Raw genomic sequence first — 18,024 nt, 5'->3', positions numbered from 1 at the left:
CAAAACAGTGGGGAGGCTTACATCAACTTCATGTGGGAAGTGCAAATACACTGTAGCCGTTACTAATGCAATTAGTCAGCACACGTAAGCAAAACAACCTGGACGATCCTAGTTTTGGTAAGGTTTGACAGCACTCAAGCTAAGCTTTTGTAATTCTCCGGCTAAAAGTCATCATATGCAATAATAAAGTAAAAAGTAACTTACAGAGTTAAAGATGCTATGGCCAGGAATGCACAGCAGCCAGGGGGGTATTCCAGTTATTAAAGATGGTGCCTCGCAGGGCTGCACTGTTTTATAAAATTGAAAAGGGATGTGAGGTGGATAAGGGGGGGGGGGGGTAGGAGTGGGCAGGTAGGATATGGGAGTGGCTAAAGTTCTAGATAGGTGAGCCAGTATCAAAAAGTTAAGTCATGATGAGCTAGGTTGAGAGGAAGGTGGAAGAGAGACTAAGTGGGGAAAGGGACAGGGGAGTAGGATAGAGAAAAAGTTGTAGAAGGGTGACTCTTAGGATGAGTAGCAGATGAATAGGGAAATGGTAGCAGATTAGGGACAAGCAAAGGAAGAATGGTCTGAGAGAACAATCTGTGAGCTGCTGATAGCTGGGTTGCTACCAGGAGGGAAAGGGTAAGTATAGAGCTGAAAATTCTTTTTACTGATAGGGGGAATAGCTGGGTGCAGTTATTAAGCAAATTATTGGATCGACTAGGGAATGTAAGAGCAGTCTTAAACAGCAGAGATATGTATTGCGAGATTCTAAGAGGGAGAGAAGAGATAGGAGTGTGAGAAACAAGCCTAGTAGAGGGAGCAACCTGGACAGGGAAATAATGTTACAGCTGAGCTAGAGATAGGAGATAGCTATTATAGACATAGGGAAGGCTGTGGTAACAGTTGCAGGAGGCAGCACAGGGACAGGAAGGTCTGTTTATTAAGGAGTGGAGAGGGGTATGGCTGCTGGATATCCTGGCTAGGTCACTAGTTTTAATACTTTAAAATTACTGGTATGTATTTAATAGGTAGTATATATGTTTAATATAACACACATAGAAGTTATGTTAGTAAAAATACAAACTACATGCCTCCTGCGCTTGATTTTCCTGCATGTACAGTGACACAAGACAAAATTTCCATTAAAAATATCATGTAAAATCACATAGCTCAGATATTTATGTCAAAGGAAGTCCTTTTCATTGGCATATACAACTTAAAGCTAAGAAAGAGTCATCTACAGAAACGTGTCTCTCTCTCTTTCATATCTTGTGAAATATTTGGCAGCAAATGTTAAGACTGGATTTATTCATTGCTTTAGTCTCCAAGATGACTGCCTGAAAAGTTCATCATGAAGTCTAGAAAAATGACATGTTTGGAAACTAGTTTATCATCAGGAGGTGATGAAAGATGCTGTTGGTAAAGGTGGGTTTGTTGAACACCATTCATGAAGCTTACAGTTTGACTAGTACAGTGAAAAAGAACACACAGATGTGAGGAGATGCTCTTCCATGCAAGAGGGATGCATTGTTGGTGATCAGTGACTGTGCTGCAAACTTGTTCATTTCAACAGGTTTAACACTGCCATCAAATGCCATCTCATCAAACAGTCTGAAAGCTACTTCTGCTGATGAAGTATCTGGCAGGTCACTGCTACTGTCAGGATTGCAAGTCAGTCTGAAGGAATCTACCTGACTGGCAGCTTCACACCATCTAATATTCTGTGTGTTTTCATGGTTATTAAAATTTGATCAAATATAGCTAAGCACAGGATCTGGCAGTTCTCCAGAGCTGAAAGTTTAAATGTTACTGTTTCTTTACCCACCAACATTTGCATGATCTGAAGTGTATAAAGGGTATCAGTAAATGTTGCATGTAGCCTGTGTGCTGGAACATATTATGTGCTCTTGTACATGACTTTTCTCTACTAAACACAGACAGCTTAGTCACTATTCTAACAAGTGTGCCAATATTATATCATTCCCTTAGCTGCAGAGCTTCATGTAGGTATCTCAGAGGATATAGTAATTTGTGGGGACTACAAATCCTGTGCTAATACAACATGCAGAAATGTGGTTTGAAATTTCAGTGGCTGTGCCTGGCTTGCAGCCTGCATTTTGTGTATGATTTGTATCATATTATGTAAACAGTAGCTGTCTGAAAATATATTCACAGCAGTCTCTGCCTACAAAACTAACCATCAGGGTCCTGAGAGATGCAAATTACACACACACACACACACACACACACACACACACACACACACACACATATATATATATATATATAGAGAGAGAGAGAGAGCGCACGTGCATATGTATGCATCTTTAAACGTATATATTTGTGTGTTAAAAGAACTGTATCACTTCACTTAGACAAGATAACTACAGAAATCTACCCCTCAAAATATATATAGTAATACATTCCAGATTCTAAGAACCTTTTGCTACAAGTATCACAGAACTTATAAGCAAAGACATTGGTAATCTCCAAACTCTGGACCCCACCCAGTTCAGGTTTGTAAAAGACAGATCATGTCTCCTAAACCTGACTGACTTCTTTGAAGCAGTTACCAAAGCCGTAGACGAGGGTAACGTGGTTCACACAGCCTATCTAGATGTCGCCAAGGCTTTCAACACCATCCCCCACTTTGGAATTATAGATAAATTCACTAAACTAGGTATAAATGCCTATGTCACAAGATGGGTTGCCAAGTGGCTCACTGACAGAACCCACACTGTGAAAGTAGCAGACTCCAAATCCGACTTCAGACCAGTGACAAGTGGAGTACCACAGGGTTCAATCCTGGGTCCTCTCCTGTTTGGTATCTACTTCTCTGAAGTACAGGCTAACACAGAAGGTCTTTAGCTAATGAAGTTCGCAGATAACTGCAAACTAGGAGCCATAACTGAAACTCCTAATGATGTGGACATCCTACAAAAGGGCCTCACTGAGACAGATGCCTGATGTCAAAGCCATGGCCTCAAGCTCAATTACAAAAAGTGCATTGTCATCCCCTTTGGTAAAAACTCTGTACCCATGAGCTACCACATAGGTGGTAGTCTGCTTAACACCAAAAGTGTGATAAGAGACCTTGGGACACAGGTTGACAGCAGTCTCTCCTTTGATAATCACATCACCACAGTAGTCAGGAAATCCTTCTACATGGCACACCTTTCTCATCCAGGAAAAAAGAGGTCATTGTTCCCCTCTACTCGTCACTCATTAGACCCATTATAGAGTACAACGCCCCTTTTGGTATGTACCTCACAAGACATCTACAACAACTGGAAAGATTGCAGAAATACCTCACAAAAAGGATTACTGGCCTCAAACAGATGCCCTAAGCAGACCATCTCAAAAAACTCCAGCTTTACTCCGTTGCATATCACCTACTCAGAGGCGATCTCTGCCTACCATACAAAGCTATGTCAAACCCAGAGCTGTTGGACATGCTCCACTTAAAGAAATCCCAATCCCTCTGAGCTACACGCTCTAGGGACCTAAACCTTGTCACCACAACAAACAGAACATGCTGGAGGGATAGATTCCTGTCCCAGAGACTTCCCATACTCTGGAACAAACTACATATCTATATCAAACAAAGCTCCTCATTAGCACTCTTCAAGGAAAATCCTGATGATTGGATGGGAAATAGGAAATAGGAAATTCACCCCAGGGATCACCTCTGTGGCCCTGCTCGACAGGGGCACAGGAAAATAACTCTCTTGGGTGGCTAGGCTTGTATAGGCCCTAGGGCCGATAGGCTAGTACCTACCTATGAACCTATGAACCTATGAACAAGTACTTCAACATTCATTTACAGAAAGCAAATTTAAGTAACTGCTGAGTCCAGGCAAAACAAAATATGATTGCAAATGCTAGCTTATTTTATGTACACTACTCATAAGTAAATTCATAATAATCTACTTGAATTTTATTTATTGTATTTATTTGCCTTTGTTTACCGGATAAGTCCGACTGGTCAACAGTAACCCATTTTCAGCAAAAGCCCAGGGAGAAAAGCTCAACAGGAATAACTATGACAATTACAAGATGTGAATTCAGAGTAAAATGCAATGGAGAAAATTTCCAGTTAATGAGAGTATGTAAATAAACATCACAATTAAAAACAGAGATGATAGAGAGTTAAAAATATAATGAAACAAAATATTACAATTACAAAAACAAGTACTAAAAATGATGCATCAGGAGTATTCAAAATAATGCATCAGCAATCAGTTTTTAAATGTCGACAGTAAGACAAGTGTTAGTTATGGTATCTACAACTGATGTATTAGGAAATAGAGTGAAGCAAGCGGGAGATTCATGGAGAGAGAAGAGAGAGAAAAGTAGGTGTTGTAATGAGAAAGAAGACAGATGCATGGAGCAGTTCATAAAGGACGCCATTATGCATAGGAATGAGAATAAATAGTTGTACGTAAATCAGTGCAGTTTGAGATAGCATAGGAGGCATAAGCAGTGCAGTTATTTAGAGCACAGAGGCAAAAAGCTGATTTCAGGACAAAGAGGGGGTTAATATATATGAGGAAAGGAGTGTTGCAGACTGATGTTATAGCTATTGTGCCACAGTGTGTAAACGAGGGGCAAATGGTGCAATGGAAGGCTTGATAACCTAGCATCTGGATGCAAGCAGAGGTTCTGTATAGGTACAGAATGATAAAGGTTAATTGAAGATCTTCTAATGAAAAGATAAAAGATATATCAAACTAGTTCAATCCCCCAAGGTAGAGTGACAGAAAATGAAAAAAAACATTGACCTCAGTTGTTTCCTAAATAAATGATATACATCATTGTTTAGGTTCCACAATAACATAAGATGGCAGTGAAAGGTATGATACCTACTGAATAGCACAATGGGAAAGGAAATTGTGTGTCATTTAGGAGTATGACAACTCCCACTTCAGCTTTCCAATTAAGGTCATTTTTTAAGTTAGTTCAGATCAAGTATTTTGAGGGCACATTAAATACTAACAACCCCTATTACTCTTAACTAATCAGAAACAAGTTAAGTGTTTTTTATGTATAAAAAGTAATTGGTAAAATTGAGTTTGCATTGGGATACAGCACAAAGACACTACTCTGTATGTGTGTGTGTGTGTGCGTGCGCTCACGTGTGTGTGTGTGTCTGTGTGTGTGTGTGTGTGTGTGTGTGTGTGTGTGTGTGTGTGTGTGTGTGTGTGTGTGTGTGTGTGTGTGTGTGTGTGTGCATGTGTGTGTGTGTGTGTGTGTGTGTGTGTGTGTGTGTGTGTGTGTGTGCTTCTGTGCTTTTGTGTGTGTCTGCGTTGTATGTGTGTGATACAGCACAGAGACACTACTGTGTGCTTGTGCTTCTGTGTGCGTGTGTGTGTGTGTGTGTGTGTGTGTGTGTGTGTGTGTGTGTGTGTGCGTGCGTGCGTGCGTGCGTGTGCGTGTGTGTGTGTGTGTGTGTGTGTGTGTGTGTGTGTGTGTGTGTGTGTGTGTGTGTGTGATGGTGGGTAATATAACTTGGGGTGTTTACTAAAAGAATCTATATGATTCTTGCTGTAGCCCTAGCTAGTCTCCTGGTTCTGAAAGAGTTTCAACCATATGTAAAAGAATGAAGACAACAGTCTATATTTTCATAAACCAGACATTGGCCTCAGGTTAAAGGGCACAGCTATACCCATAGAAAAGTGTTCTCTCAGTACTGAGGTTAGCATTTTACTATCTGTTTGAACTTCAGATGTACTATTACACTGTTGCAAAAATAGTTATAAGAATGTCTTAACACATTGTATGATCACAAATAGAGCCACTGGAGTGATTCCTGGGGTGAATTTTCTATTTCCCATCCACTCATCAAGATTTCTCTTGAAGAGGGCCAGTGAGGTGCTCTGTTTGACATATATGGGAAGTCTATTCCATAGCATGGGCAGTCTCTGGGTTATGAACCTGTCCCTCCAGCATATTCTGTTGATTGTGGTAATGAGATTGAGGTTTCTGGAACGTGTGGTGCAGAGTGATTGGGATTTCTTTAGATGTAGCATTTCTAACAGAGCTGGGTCAGACATGGCTTTGTAAGTCAAGCAGAGATTGCCTCTAAGTATGTGATATGAGACAGAGAATAGTTGGAGTTTTTTGAGTCTGTCCATATAGGACAAGTGTTTAAGGCTTAGGATCCTCTTTGTGAGGTACATTTGCGGCCTCTCCAGTTGTTGCAGGTGTCTAGTGAGGTACATGCCAAATGGGACATTGTACTCGATGATTGGCCTGATGAGGGAAGAGTAGAGGGAGACAATGACCTCTTTCTTCCTGGATGCAAAACCCTTAGTAATGAGATGTGCCACATAGAAGGACTTTTTGACCACAGTGGCAATGTGGTGGTCAAAAGTGAGGTTGCTGTCAACCTATGTTCCCAGATCTCTTATAACACCTTCTGTTCATTGGACTACCATCGATGTGATAATTCATGGGAACCGGGTTTTTCCCAAAGGTGATGACAACACATTTTTTGGCATTGAGCTTAAGGCCATGGTTCTGACACCAGTCGTTGGTCTCAGTGAGGCATTTCTGTAGAATGTCAACATCACTTGGGGAGTTAATAATAGCTCCCAACTTGCAATCATCTGCAAACTTTGTCAACTAGAGTCCTTTCGTGTTGGCCTGGACTTCAGAGAAGTAGATACCAAACAGGTGAGGTCCCAGGACCAAACCCTGCGGGACTCCAATCGTGACTGGTCAGCAGTCTGACTTGGAGTCAGTTACTTTCACACTGTGGCAATCAAAATTGCCATAGAATAAAGCAGGTCTGACTCCCTAAATGACTTGTGCAGTGGAAAGGACAGTAGCTTGAAAACAACACTAAGCTTTATGTTGATATTGCATTGTAAATGACATCAGTACATCTATATTATAAATAAACAAATATTAGCCATATAAGAGGTTCTGAGGCCCACTACTCTGGGCTTTCCATTACAGCAAAAAAAAAAAATAGGTACTCTCTACAGGCACACCTTCCCCAACAAAGTCAGGTGAAACAAATAATCAAGATTTACTTTAACACATTACTACGGATTTGTAAGAAAATAAATATGCTCATTTACCCTTCTGTACTTAGCTTTATTCCACATTAAAAACAATATTGATAGTGATAGGCATCATTGTAATTCCACAATTTTTCATACTTTTTGTACCTTTGCTAAGTAAACCTGCTGTGCCTCCACATCGAAAATGGACTCACCAGTTCAGAAACATCTATATAGGATTGCTAGAAGTTTCTTTTTTCCATGAATAACACCACAAGATGAAATTCACATCTAAAGCTTCAGTTCCTTATTTTTATGTGATTGTTTCCTTTAACCCCGTTCAGCAAGCATACATGGAAAAATGTTCCTAACCATTCCCACCGTAATGCATAGTGTAATATAACTTTAAGAAGTAAGTGTAAGGTGAGAGCACATGCAAGATGTCACATGGTACTGTCTTGCCTTTCAGTTGCTGCCATGTCCATAAACAGTGCAGCTACAACTATCCTGTCCCATTGGTGTCTGTATATTATCATAAATCCTGAGATGCCAAAACATGAATAAGAACCCATGTGTAATGGTCTTCTTCTTGAAGTCCTAATGTAGACATATTAAATCAGTAAGCAAAAACAGTTCTTTGAGCTAGACAACATATAGCAAAACTGGAAGAGCAACTCTCAAGTCTGAATTCTATTATCTGGTTTCTTATTTTATGACTTAATCCACGGGTTCCCAAAGTGTGCACCACGGTGCCCTGGGGAGCCGTATCTTCCTCACAGGGGTGCCGCGAACTAATAGGCTTAGCCGCAAAATAAACCATGAACTAATGAGCTTAGTTACTAAGCTTATTAGTTCAGTTTATTTTGCGGCCGCTTTGGCAATTAGCCGTGTTAAATAAAAGGATTTCTGGACAACCATTGCAAAAAGAGAGGGAGTTATTAAACTTTAATAACTCCCTCTCTTTTTGCAATGGTTGTCCAGAAATCCATTCATTTAACACGGCTAATTGCCTAAGCGGCCGCAAAATAAAAGTTTATTAGTTCGCAATTTATTTTGCTGCCGCTTAGGAAGGATCTCTTCCTTCTTATTCTGATTTTATGTAATCAGTAAGCCTTTGTTATACATTATGGTCATTAACATTATTCAGTGTGTGTTTTCACTCACAGAATCCACATCATTTATATGATAATATATTGTTACTGATGTTTATTTATGTGTCCAGTGTAAATTACTTGCAGTGGTACTGAATGCATACATTATAACAGTATTTGATGCTTCTATAACCATATGGATAGCAGAGTAATACATCATTTCTGGAACAGTGATGCCTAACTTTATTACAAAATATTTTATGTACTAAGACACAACTTACTAAGAGAAGGAGTCAGAACATTTTAAGTGCTTTTTACATCTGTAAAAATGCATAGTAGAACTACTGGTGCGCATGTACATCACCTCTATTTCCCTTTTGGTCTTGGCACATTCTATAAAAAGGGAAATTCCATTTCCTTGTTCCTGGTAAGCAAGTGGTAGAGCTGTTTTGCTCCACTATTTTACTGCATACATCTGTTGTAAATTCATTAACTAAGATCCCAAAATCCACCAAAGTATTTGCAGTTCCCCATTTGTTTTGCTCCTAACTAATGTAAAGGTCAGACTTTTCTCAAAATTGTGTTAGACCACAGCTATCCAGACTCCAGTACGTTCTGTTGGCACCCTACTAAACCCTTATGATAATTCTTCAAACATACCAAACTACTGCACCACATGTGCTAGTCGCTGTACCCAACACAGCGCTTTTCTCAGAATTAAGTGGGCCCATTATGCAGTACTGAACCTAAAACCCACAGAGACACAGCTCCCTTACATTCTCATTTTTACATCATTTTACTTTGTTCATTCCATGTTACCCTTGTTGCTTTTATACCTGTTTGTTCTAGATTATGTTCCAAAGGCTGCCTATCTCATATTTCACAGAATGCTGTTTAATGAAAACAGCGCACTCACATTAACCCTACAAGTGCATAATTTACAGTAACATCAAGCGATCCATGCTACTAATGCCATTTGCTTCACAACCTTCTTTGTCCCTTATCAGACTTCTACTTCCAATGTGATCTGCTTTTTGTACATTCAAACCACCGTGCGCTTGGGGTCTGCCACTGATACATGTGGTATAAAACATTGTAATTTTTACATTATTGATAAAACAGTACTTAATCTGTAATGAATAATAATTGTCTTAGCAATTTCAGAAGGGAAAAGGATAAGATGTAAATGGAGAAGCATGTTAAGCTTTTTCTAAATATGTTGAAGTCTGCAATTGATGTTAACCTGAGATTTTATAGGGGTTCTCTTTTAGTTAATGGCAAATACTTAAGAAAGAACTCTGCTATTGATGCTTTGTTATAAATGCTTATAATGAGGTTGCTATTCTAGATTTTATGTTATTCTTCTTGATCTGTAGTTTTCTTATTTAGACAATGTAATTTCAGTTGATGTAAATTTGGGTACGAGTACTTATGTTTGTTTTGCCATGATCTTTCTCCATGTGGCAGAGGCTGTGTCTGAAAAGGGTCCTTGGAAATGTTCACTTATCTGGTTAACAAAAGATAAATAAATAAAAATAAATAATGGGCTGGATTAATGAACAGCTAATTTCTGTGCTGCTATCGTGTGTGCACCGTGGTATGACACTCACGTGATAGTGTGCTATTTTGTATTCATTTTACAGTTCTACACATGTAGAACTGTGAAACAAAAGTAAACAGCACAGTATGCTAATGAAAGTATAAGCAGCTGAATTCCATGCTAATTAACCAATCTAAGATGGCAGAACCATTAAAGTAACTGTGTACAGATGGTGTAGCTCTTTGCCATGAACTCCAAAACCTATTGGAATACAGCCACCATCACACTTTAGAAAAAAACAATGTTAGGGGATGCTGCTGCTCTTTTGCATGTGTGTGTGCAACAGGTTCAGATCTATGCTGCTGATGCTGATAGACCGCATCCAAGGCGATAAAGGGTGTTCAGACCCTGTTTAACATATGATGGACTGCATGACATCGAACTAGTACAGTGATACAGGATGGATAGGGAAACACTACAGGAACTCTGCAAACTCTGCCCCCCCCCACTCAAACCCAGAGGAAATCGAGGAAAACCTGTACGAATGGAAACTTAGGTTTGTGTAGCATTAACGATATTAGCTACTGGGACATTCCAGAGACCCACAGGGGATATACCAGGGGTGTCACAGGCCTCAGCCATCAAAATATTTCACCAATTTGGTAAGAGGAACAGAATGCCTTTTCTGCCTTTGTACATCCAACCAAATGATGGGGAAGCAGCAGTCACCCCATCTCCACCCAGATCTTCTAGTTAGTTTGCAATATATAGTTTTAGATAGCATACCAATATTGCTTTCCAGCCCGGTGAGTGAGCAAAGGCAAAGTACACTGTTAAGACAGTTCAAGAACTGACAGGACCCCAAGATAGGTGATAAGAAAAAAACAAAGTTAATTAATGACTCTTAAAAGCAAAAGAATAGAAAATGCCAAAATGAAAAATAAAGCATAAAACTTTTAAAATCATTATGGACATTTTCTACTCTGTATGAATACATGGTTTTCACCACGCAAGTCAAGATTAACTATATAGAAACAAATATTCTATTTCCTATTTAGCTATTTCGCAAAGTATACTTGTTAGAATTTGACAGGGGGGTGCGCTTTGGGAAAACCTGGATTCAACAAGGGAGCCAAGAATCGAAAAAGTTTGGGAACCACTGACTTAATGTAATTACTTAACATCTAAATGGCTATACTGGCTCTCATTTTATTACTGTAATCTGCAGTCATAAAACAAGCAGGGGGTCTTCCTCTGATGATTTCCTTTTATTTTACAATCTTCTTACCTTAACTAACACATTTCCTATTAGCTGAGGTAAGGACCCTATTCCTTATTCAGACACAGAGGGCCCTGGGTAGCTGGCAGGGATAACTACACTGTGTATCTCAGTCCCTGTTTGCTGCCCTCATCATGTACTGACCTGTGCCACCTAGCAGCTATCCAAGTTCAGCGACATTACGTTTGTACCTGTACTCTGCTCATCTGTGTAGCATCAGAGTGTGCTTCTGTTAACCTATCACTACAGCATGGATTTTGGATTGTACCACAAATGGAGGGGCACAAACATTTTTCTGATTCACCAGTGATTTTTAATGACAATTTTAATATTGATACAATCTGAACAAAGACACCAGAATTAAAAGGGTTCACTTTTCAGTAGTACCTTTTGCCGTTTGTAGACATTCTGCAGGGGTGCGACTTCACAATCCTTGTGTGCACCAAATACTTTGCACATAGAGCAAGTTGGGGTCTCACATGTCAGACAGTAGATGTTTATCTTCTCATCTTCATGTTCCTCACACATCAGATGCTGTTCTGCTGCCTTGTTGTGGAGTGGCCTGTAAAAAAAATCTAGTGTACTGAACATAATCCCTCTCATTATCCACTGAATTTCTAACATATTACTGCATTTAAGTACTAGCAAATGTAAGTAGCTTTTCAGCTGTAAACAAGCTTGTAAATCACAAATCGCAGAACTACAGATGAACAAAATGTCAGAAAGTTGAAATAATGTGTTCATTTTTAATTGACAAGACAATATCTGACTCTACATTATGTGTCTTAGTATGTGCATTTGGCTGTCTCCAATTTCTATATTTTCTTAGACTTGATCATTAGTTTTCAAACAGAATATAGAGTCACTGGCAACTTCTCTAAGATTGTACCACTTACACTTATGTATGTGACAGGACAGACACCTGTCTGTGTGCCTCAGGACAGAAACCCATCTGTGTGCCTCAGGACAGATACCTGTCTGTGTGCCTCACTCTCCATTTTACCATAAGGTACATTTCACTCTTCTGCCTAGACTAAGGATAGATAACAATTTTAAAAATCATACTAGGTTTTTAGCAATGAAAAATAAAAAAAAATTGTTCTACAACCTAGTAAAGGGTAGAGATGGTAGGCTATACAAAGTTGGACAGATGTATGTAAATGCCTCCTTGGTGTAGACACAGCATGCATACAAGAATAAGTAACCAGCAGGAACTGACAGGCACTTCATAACAGAAGAAAGACGATTAGATAGAAGCACTCCATGTTTCTGTCCAGGTTAGGAATAATTGGAAGGGCTCCTGCCATGAGAAAGGAATTCCCTTTTTAAGTATGGAAGGTATGATGGAGAATGGGATAAACATGAGACCACAGTCGTTAAGTGGAAAAGGTGACTGCATATACTGCTGCAGAGGCTGCTAAAGAGCATATGTGATTACAGGATGCTGCCCATAAGATGGACAAAAGGCAGTCTGTCTATGGACCACAACACGCTACCGATGGCTTATTACAGAAGCATTTTGCAAGCAACAGAGAAAGAAATTGGTCCCTAAGAAAAGCAGAATGATTTACATCACTAAAGGAGTCCCATGGCACAATTTAGTGCACTCTGTAGTATACCTTCTCATATAAGATGCAGCATTGATAGTCACCAGACAACTGTCACATCATTGTTTTATATCTTGTGTCACGTAATGACCATATTCTGTACTATAAACAGTTTTTTCTAACAACCCCCCCCCCCCCCAGTGTGAAGTATAATAACAATGTTTCTATAGAATATATCAGTGTTTTATGTATTGGCAACCACTGGTACTAAACTTCTCACTGCCAAGTAACAGTTCCACGGTGTACATCACATGGATATGCTATGATATTAATGCATGAAGTCAAAAGAGAAACATATTCATAAATGTACTAACTCAGACACAAAGGTACAGAGAATTGAATAAATAATTTACTATTACAGAAACACACACCAAAGTGCTATGAAAATGTGTTGATATTTCATTAGATGAATGTATGCCGATTACCGACTTCAAACTTTATCAAAAAAGTATACGGTTAGGTAAAAATCAAACACTTTCCCTCTAGTAGTGATAATTTATTATTCAAATTTGTTTAAAGTGTGTTTTTTCAAGACTGTCATAATTTTTAACTGAATGCACAGTTCTGTACAACAAGTTGTGATTTACACTTATGATTGGTATCTTAAACTGGAACAGAGACTATTGAGGGATGCGCTCCAACACACCCCTATTACGTATTACTAACTCCAAATTTGTAAAAAACTGATGTGTTAACATGTAAACTACTGGCATAAAATCACATAGCTGATTAAAAGCAAGTCAAAATAATGGTTTCAACAAAGTAATCTTGACAGATGTTTATCAGTCAAGTAATCAACAGCCGCAACGTACTTTTGCTTGAACACTATCCGAGTTCTGAACATATAAAGGTAACTTATGCTAATGCTACTAACAGAATTTTGCAGATGCACTCAGATTTATTCCAACAATAAAGTTTCTTGCAAAACAAGAAACTGCAGCTGCAGCTGTGCATGTGAGCTAGAAATGGAAAGAAAATGCGGTAATGTATTTATACTTCAAAAGGAAAATAAAGGATGTCAGTTGGAGTCTTCATCAGAAAGAAGCTGAAACAGAACCAAATTTAGACAAAAGGCAAAATGGACATTTAATTTAGATAAAACAAAAAATATATTTTTGTAAATACATTTGTCCGCAGTTGGAAATTTTATAGACTATTTTCAAAAATAAAGTAACAATACATTTTATACTATAATTTATTTCAGTTCAAATAAGTCAGAACATTAAAATCAGTTTTCACTAATCTATGTGTTGATAACTCTGGCCCATGGTAGCAGTCCTGGGAGATGTCATACCCGATATATATCTGTATCTATCTATTTATCAGTACCTATATCTACAACTATATATATGATGGTATAATGAACGATCAACATGTTACTTGGTCGGCATATAAAACATCAACTACAACATGTCAAACATTCACTACATTAAAAACAATTCACACTAACACTTAGTACATTGAAAAGGGAATGCACTACCCATAACCTGACCACATTCACCTCAAATTTGTCTGAAAAGTGGTATTGTTATGGACTCAGCTTTTTTAAGTTAAGATGCACATTAGGGTTTAGGGGCAGGGATAGCACTTATTACTATTTTTTTATATTTTTTTATATTATATATATATATATATATATATATATATATATATATATATATATATATATTTACTTATTACTGAGGTGGGCAGGGGGGGTGACAAACAGACAGACAGACACACACACACACACACACACACACACACACACCCCTAGTACATCCCATTTATCTTCGACAAAACAAACATATATATAAATTAGCAGTGGGTGTGAGGAGGTAGAGACCCCCCATATTTGTGTGTGTGTGTGTGTGTGTGTGTGTGTGTGTGTGTGTGTGTGTGTGTGTGTGTGTGTGTGTGTGTGTGCATCTATAGATATACTTATTTATTTGTAACATAATGAGATGTGAGGGAGGCTAAGACAGAATGGTAAAAGGTACCAGAGGAGAATTAAGAATGTGTCAGAGAAAATAAAGGAAATAATAAGAGGAAGAGAATATAAAAGTCTGAAAATTAATGTAAAGAAACTTGATTAACAAAGCAGTGTAAGAGGGCATACAGGTGAGAAATGGTAATCATGTGACAAAAACATAACTAAAATAAATCAAAAATAAAATGAAGCATAGAAAATAGAAAGATGTGGAAGGAGTCATGCCTGATTGAAAAGAATTAGCAAAAATATAAAGGTCTGTTTTTTATGCACACCCTTTTACAGTTTGTTTTAATTATGTTTTCAACCAATGATTACTTTTCTCACTTGTTTTCCTTACTTACTTGCCTTTTGTGTTAATTATGTCCCCCTGTGGCAACTACCAGACCACTATGTCCTAACCGTCTTATTATAACCCCTTTGTTTTTCCCGATTCTTTCATCATTCTACTCTGACTTTGCTGGTAGCATGTTCTTGTGATTTTGCCCAAGAACTCTGAAAAGCCATTATTGCTGTGGTTTGTGCCAAGTATTTATGGTGACACAGCATTAATAAAGACACAGAATCCAGTGCTGTGCTACAGTACTGCTTAACTTACCATCCGTTCTTCCAACCTGGCTCACACAGCAATACTTTTGTTCACGTATCAGTCTAGTGCATATGAAACACAACTTCTTCTTAGCATATGAATCCAACAAATAGTGCCTTCCAAGGAAAGAGGAAAACAAGAGAACTAGATGTGGGGATTGTTAAATATAATGTGTCTCATACTGCTTCTTCAAAACACCCTAATTATGGAGTTGCGTCTTCTGTCCAATATTCCTAGCGCCCCTGAATTACCCGTTTGTATCTGCCTGTTACTTTGTATTGTGTAATAATATATACGTCACGCTGAAATAATATTCGTTTTTCTAATAATGGTAAGTTGTAGATATTCATCGTTTGTTTTGATTCTTAATATCTGCCAGCCATAGGCCCTCACATGAGTCAGCTAGCCAATTAGTTCTCATTTGGGGGATTGGAACATCTCTCTCCCTCTAAAATGAGAAAGCCATCACTATCTGATGACCTCCACCCTCCATAGTCACCAACTCCAGTTTAGAGGCAACCAATCACAGGTCATCTAGGCTGCAATTATAGCTTTGTTCTCCCAACAACACAGAGCTGATTCTACATATGTATCTTAATAAAAACGGTGATCTTTCTCTCACTAAACACAGATTCCTCTACCATAGCTTCAGCTTTGTAATGGGACACTTTTACATGCTCCAGGTAGCATCTTTTTCAACCTACAAGCTAGGAAAGCTAATAATGGGGATATTCATCAGTTTAAAACATAATGTCAGCATGCTGCTGTCTCATCACTTGTGGACAGTCTTGGTCATCCACTCTTCAATGTTAAATGGTAAGGTCATGGTCATTCATCGGCTTGGGGTGCAGATGCACTCATTTAACTTTCTCTGGCAGTTATCTTCTTTAGTCTCATATATCATCCCTTTTAAAGTAGGAGTACAGCTGGCTATCTTAATCTAGAAGATTCTATACATCACAGTCTGGACAGCCATATCACTTTTTATTATGGCATTGGTGGACTATCTCTCTCTCCCCCACTATCTCTCGCTCTCTTTCTCGTGTGGTCACCAGTCTATTTATATTTAGTGGGCAGGCCTTAGGGTAAGGATGAGATAGAAATCCATGAAGGGCTGGGTGACAATGATAACAAGTTCTACGGGGTCATCATGTTCTTTAGACAATTCTTCACAACTCAGCTGTCTGGTTACTAAATATGGGTCATCTTGTTTAAGGACACATTTAAAGTGGTCTGCATGCTTCACCAATATACTGTGTTTCACTGCATACTTCTCAGATCTACTTCTTGGAGCAATTTGGCATCATTTAGGTTCATATGCAGAGACCACTAAAGAGTCTAACCCAAATTCCCAATTTCCCCAAAGCACTGTCTGATTAAGTTACTTGCTCAGGGGCACATAGTGGGCATATGAAAGCTGAGAGAAGAAGTTAGTATAGTTATGTTCTAGGAGTGTGGGTAGTGAGCCCCTACAATGGCAGGGGTGGGGGTGGAGGCAGAGCTCCCTATGTACTAGTAATATTTTGTTTTAATTATGTGTGTACGGTCAAATGTGGGTGTGGGTAGCAGATTAGCTGGTGAAAGCAACATTGTCTTTTCACCAATAACAACGTCAGGATATAGTAAATCATTGCATTGTGTCCACACCTTCACAACTAACTAGATCCTGTGTGTAACTAATGCAGGATGTACCACAGGAAGTAGAGGAAACCCTTAATCCTCTGTACCAACCGCTAGAGTCCAGAGATTCAGCCAGTCTATTTATGGCTGAGTGGCTGGATGTAGGAATAATATTTCAAATTCCATTTCATTGTAATAATGTCTTGAAGTCTTTAGATGTGAACTGTGAACATTTTCCACTGACAATCTGTTCGGGTAATATTTACCTTGGAAATATTGTTCTTTGCACTACCATTGTATTTTCATTTGTTATGGACTTCATATGCATAAGTGTGCATGCTTTACAAAAAGCACCAGAGACCACACTACTGGTCTTGTGAGATTAATGTGAATACACTGCCATGTACAGAAGATCACCCCCAAGGATCTGAAAGCACAGGTAGCAGTGCACTTTTTTTTCCATTTTTTTGCCCCTGCTGCTTGCCAATCATCAGCACCATTCTGCCCAATGGACTTAATCATTCCCCATCACTAAGGGAAGAGTCAGCTAGGAGAGGATGTCATTTAGGTAGACATCACAAGTGGTTCATTTATTTACTTGCTGGCCTACCCCCTGCACTCACTCAGCAGAGAGTCGGGGGAGGTCGAGCTGACCACCAAGCTTATCCCCTCACTTGTTGAATGTGTGTCCCCCCCAAGCAGCTATGGACCCCAGGACGTACAAGCATTCATTTTGTCAGTTTCCACCAGGAAAATTGGACTACCTTTGTATGCTCCAGGTGTATACAACCCTCCCCATCTCCCTTGGAGAAGTAAGCAGGCCATGACCCTTCACTCTTACCCCTTTCTGCCTAGCTCCACCAATGCCAGAACCACTAATTGATTCCCAGTCATTTAGGTCACAGTAAGGATTCCATCCCTTTGTACCAAGGAGTCAGGTATAGGTAGCATTATACTTTTAACCATGATGAATTCAGTGTGACTTCCAACTGGCTTCAATTTCCATATTAATAAAATATTCTATATAAAACTGCAAGGCACTTCATTCTAGCTGTCTTCAAGTGCCTGTCATGTTATGCATTTAGCAGTCTGGCATACATTTGATATGTCTTAGAAATCACAACTCTGGAACTATATAACATTTTTGACATACTGAAAGCAACATTACCTTTTCAACAGTGTTAGGATATAACAAATCATTGCATTTTTTCATCACCCTCACAACTAGATCATGTGTGTGACTAATACAGGATGATTTCAGGACTTCAATCTGTTTGTTGGTCTTTTGGGTGTTTCATATGACAAATGGGGCAGCTCACTCTGAAACATATGTTTCT

General features: G+C 38.9%; 1 protein-coding gene across 2 annotated transcripts in view; it reads right to left on the bottom strand.

The window, feature by feature from the left end:
- Window positions 1–18,024, bottom strand: part of TRIM54 (tripartite motif containing 54) — a 1,123,771-nt gene that overhangs the window by 640,790 nt on the left and 464,957 nt on the right. For both annotated transcript variants that reach the window (XM_044075469.1, XM_044075470.1), the window contains exon 3: window positions 11,290–11,464. In XM_044075469.1, coding sequence (XP_043931404.1) covers window positions 11,290–11,464 — 175 coding nt within the window. The remainder of the gene's footprint in view (window positions 1–11,289; window positions 11,465–18,024) is intronic.

This window comes from Protopterus annectens, chromosome 6.part1, assembly GCF_019279795.1.
Source record: "Protopterus annectens isolate FY-2018-M chromosome 6.part1, PAN1.0, whole genome shotgun sequence".
Taxonomy (NCBI): Eukaryota; Metazoa; Chordata; order Ceratodontiformes; family Protopteridae; genus Protopterus; species Protopterus annectens.
Note: the sequence above shows the minus strand (reverse complement) of the source record. Positions and strands in the feature narration are given on the sequence as shown.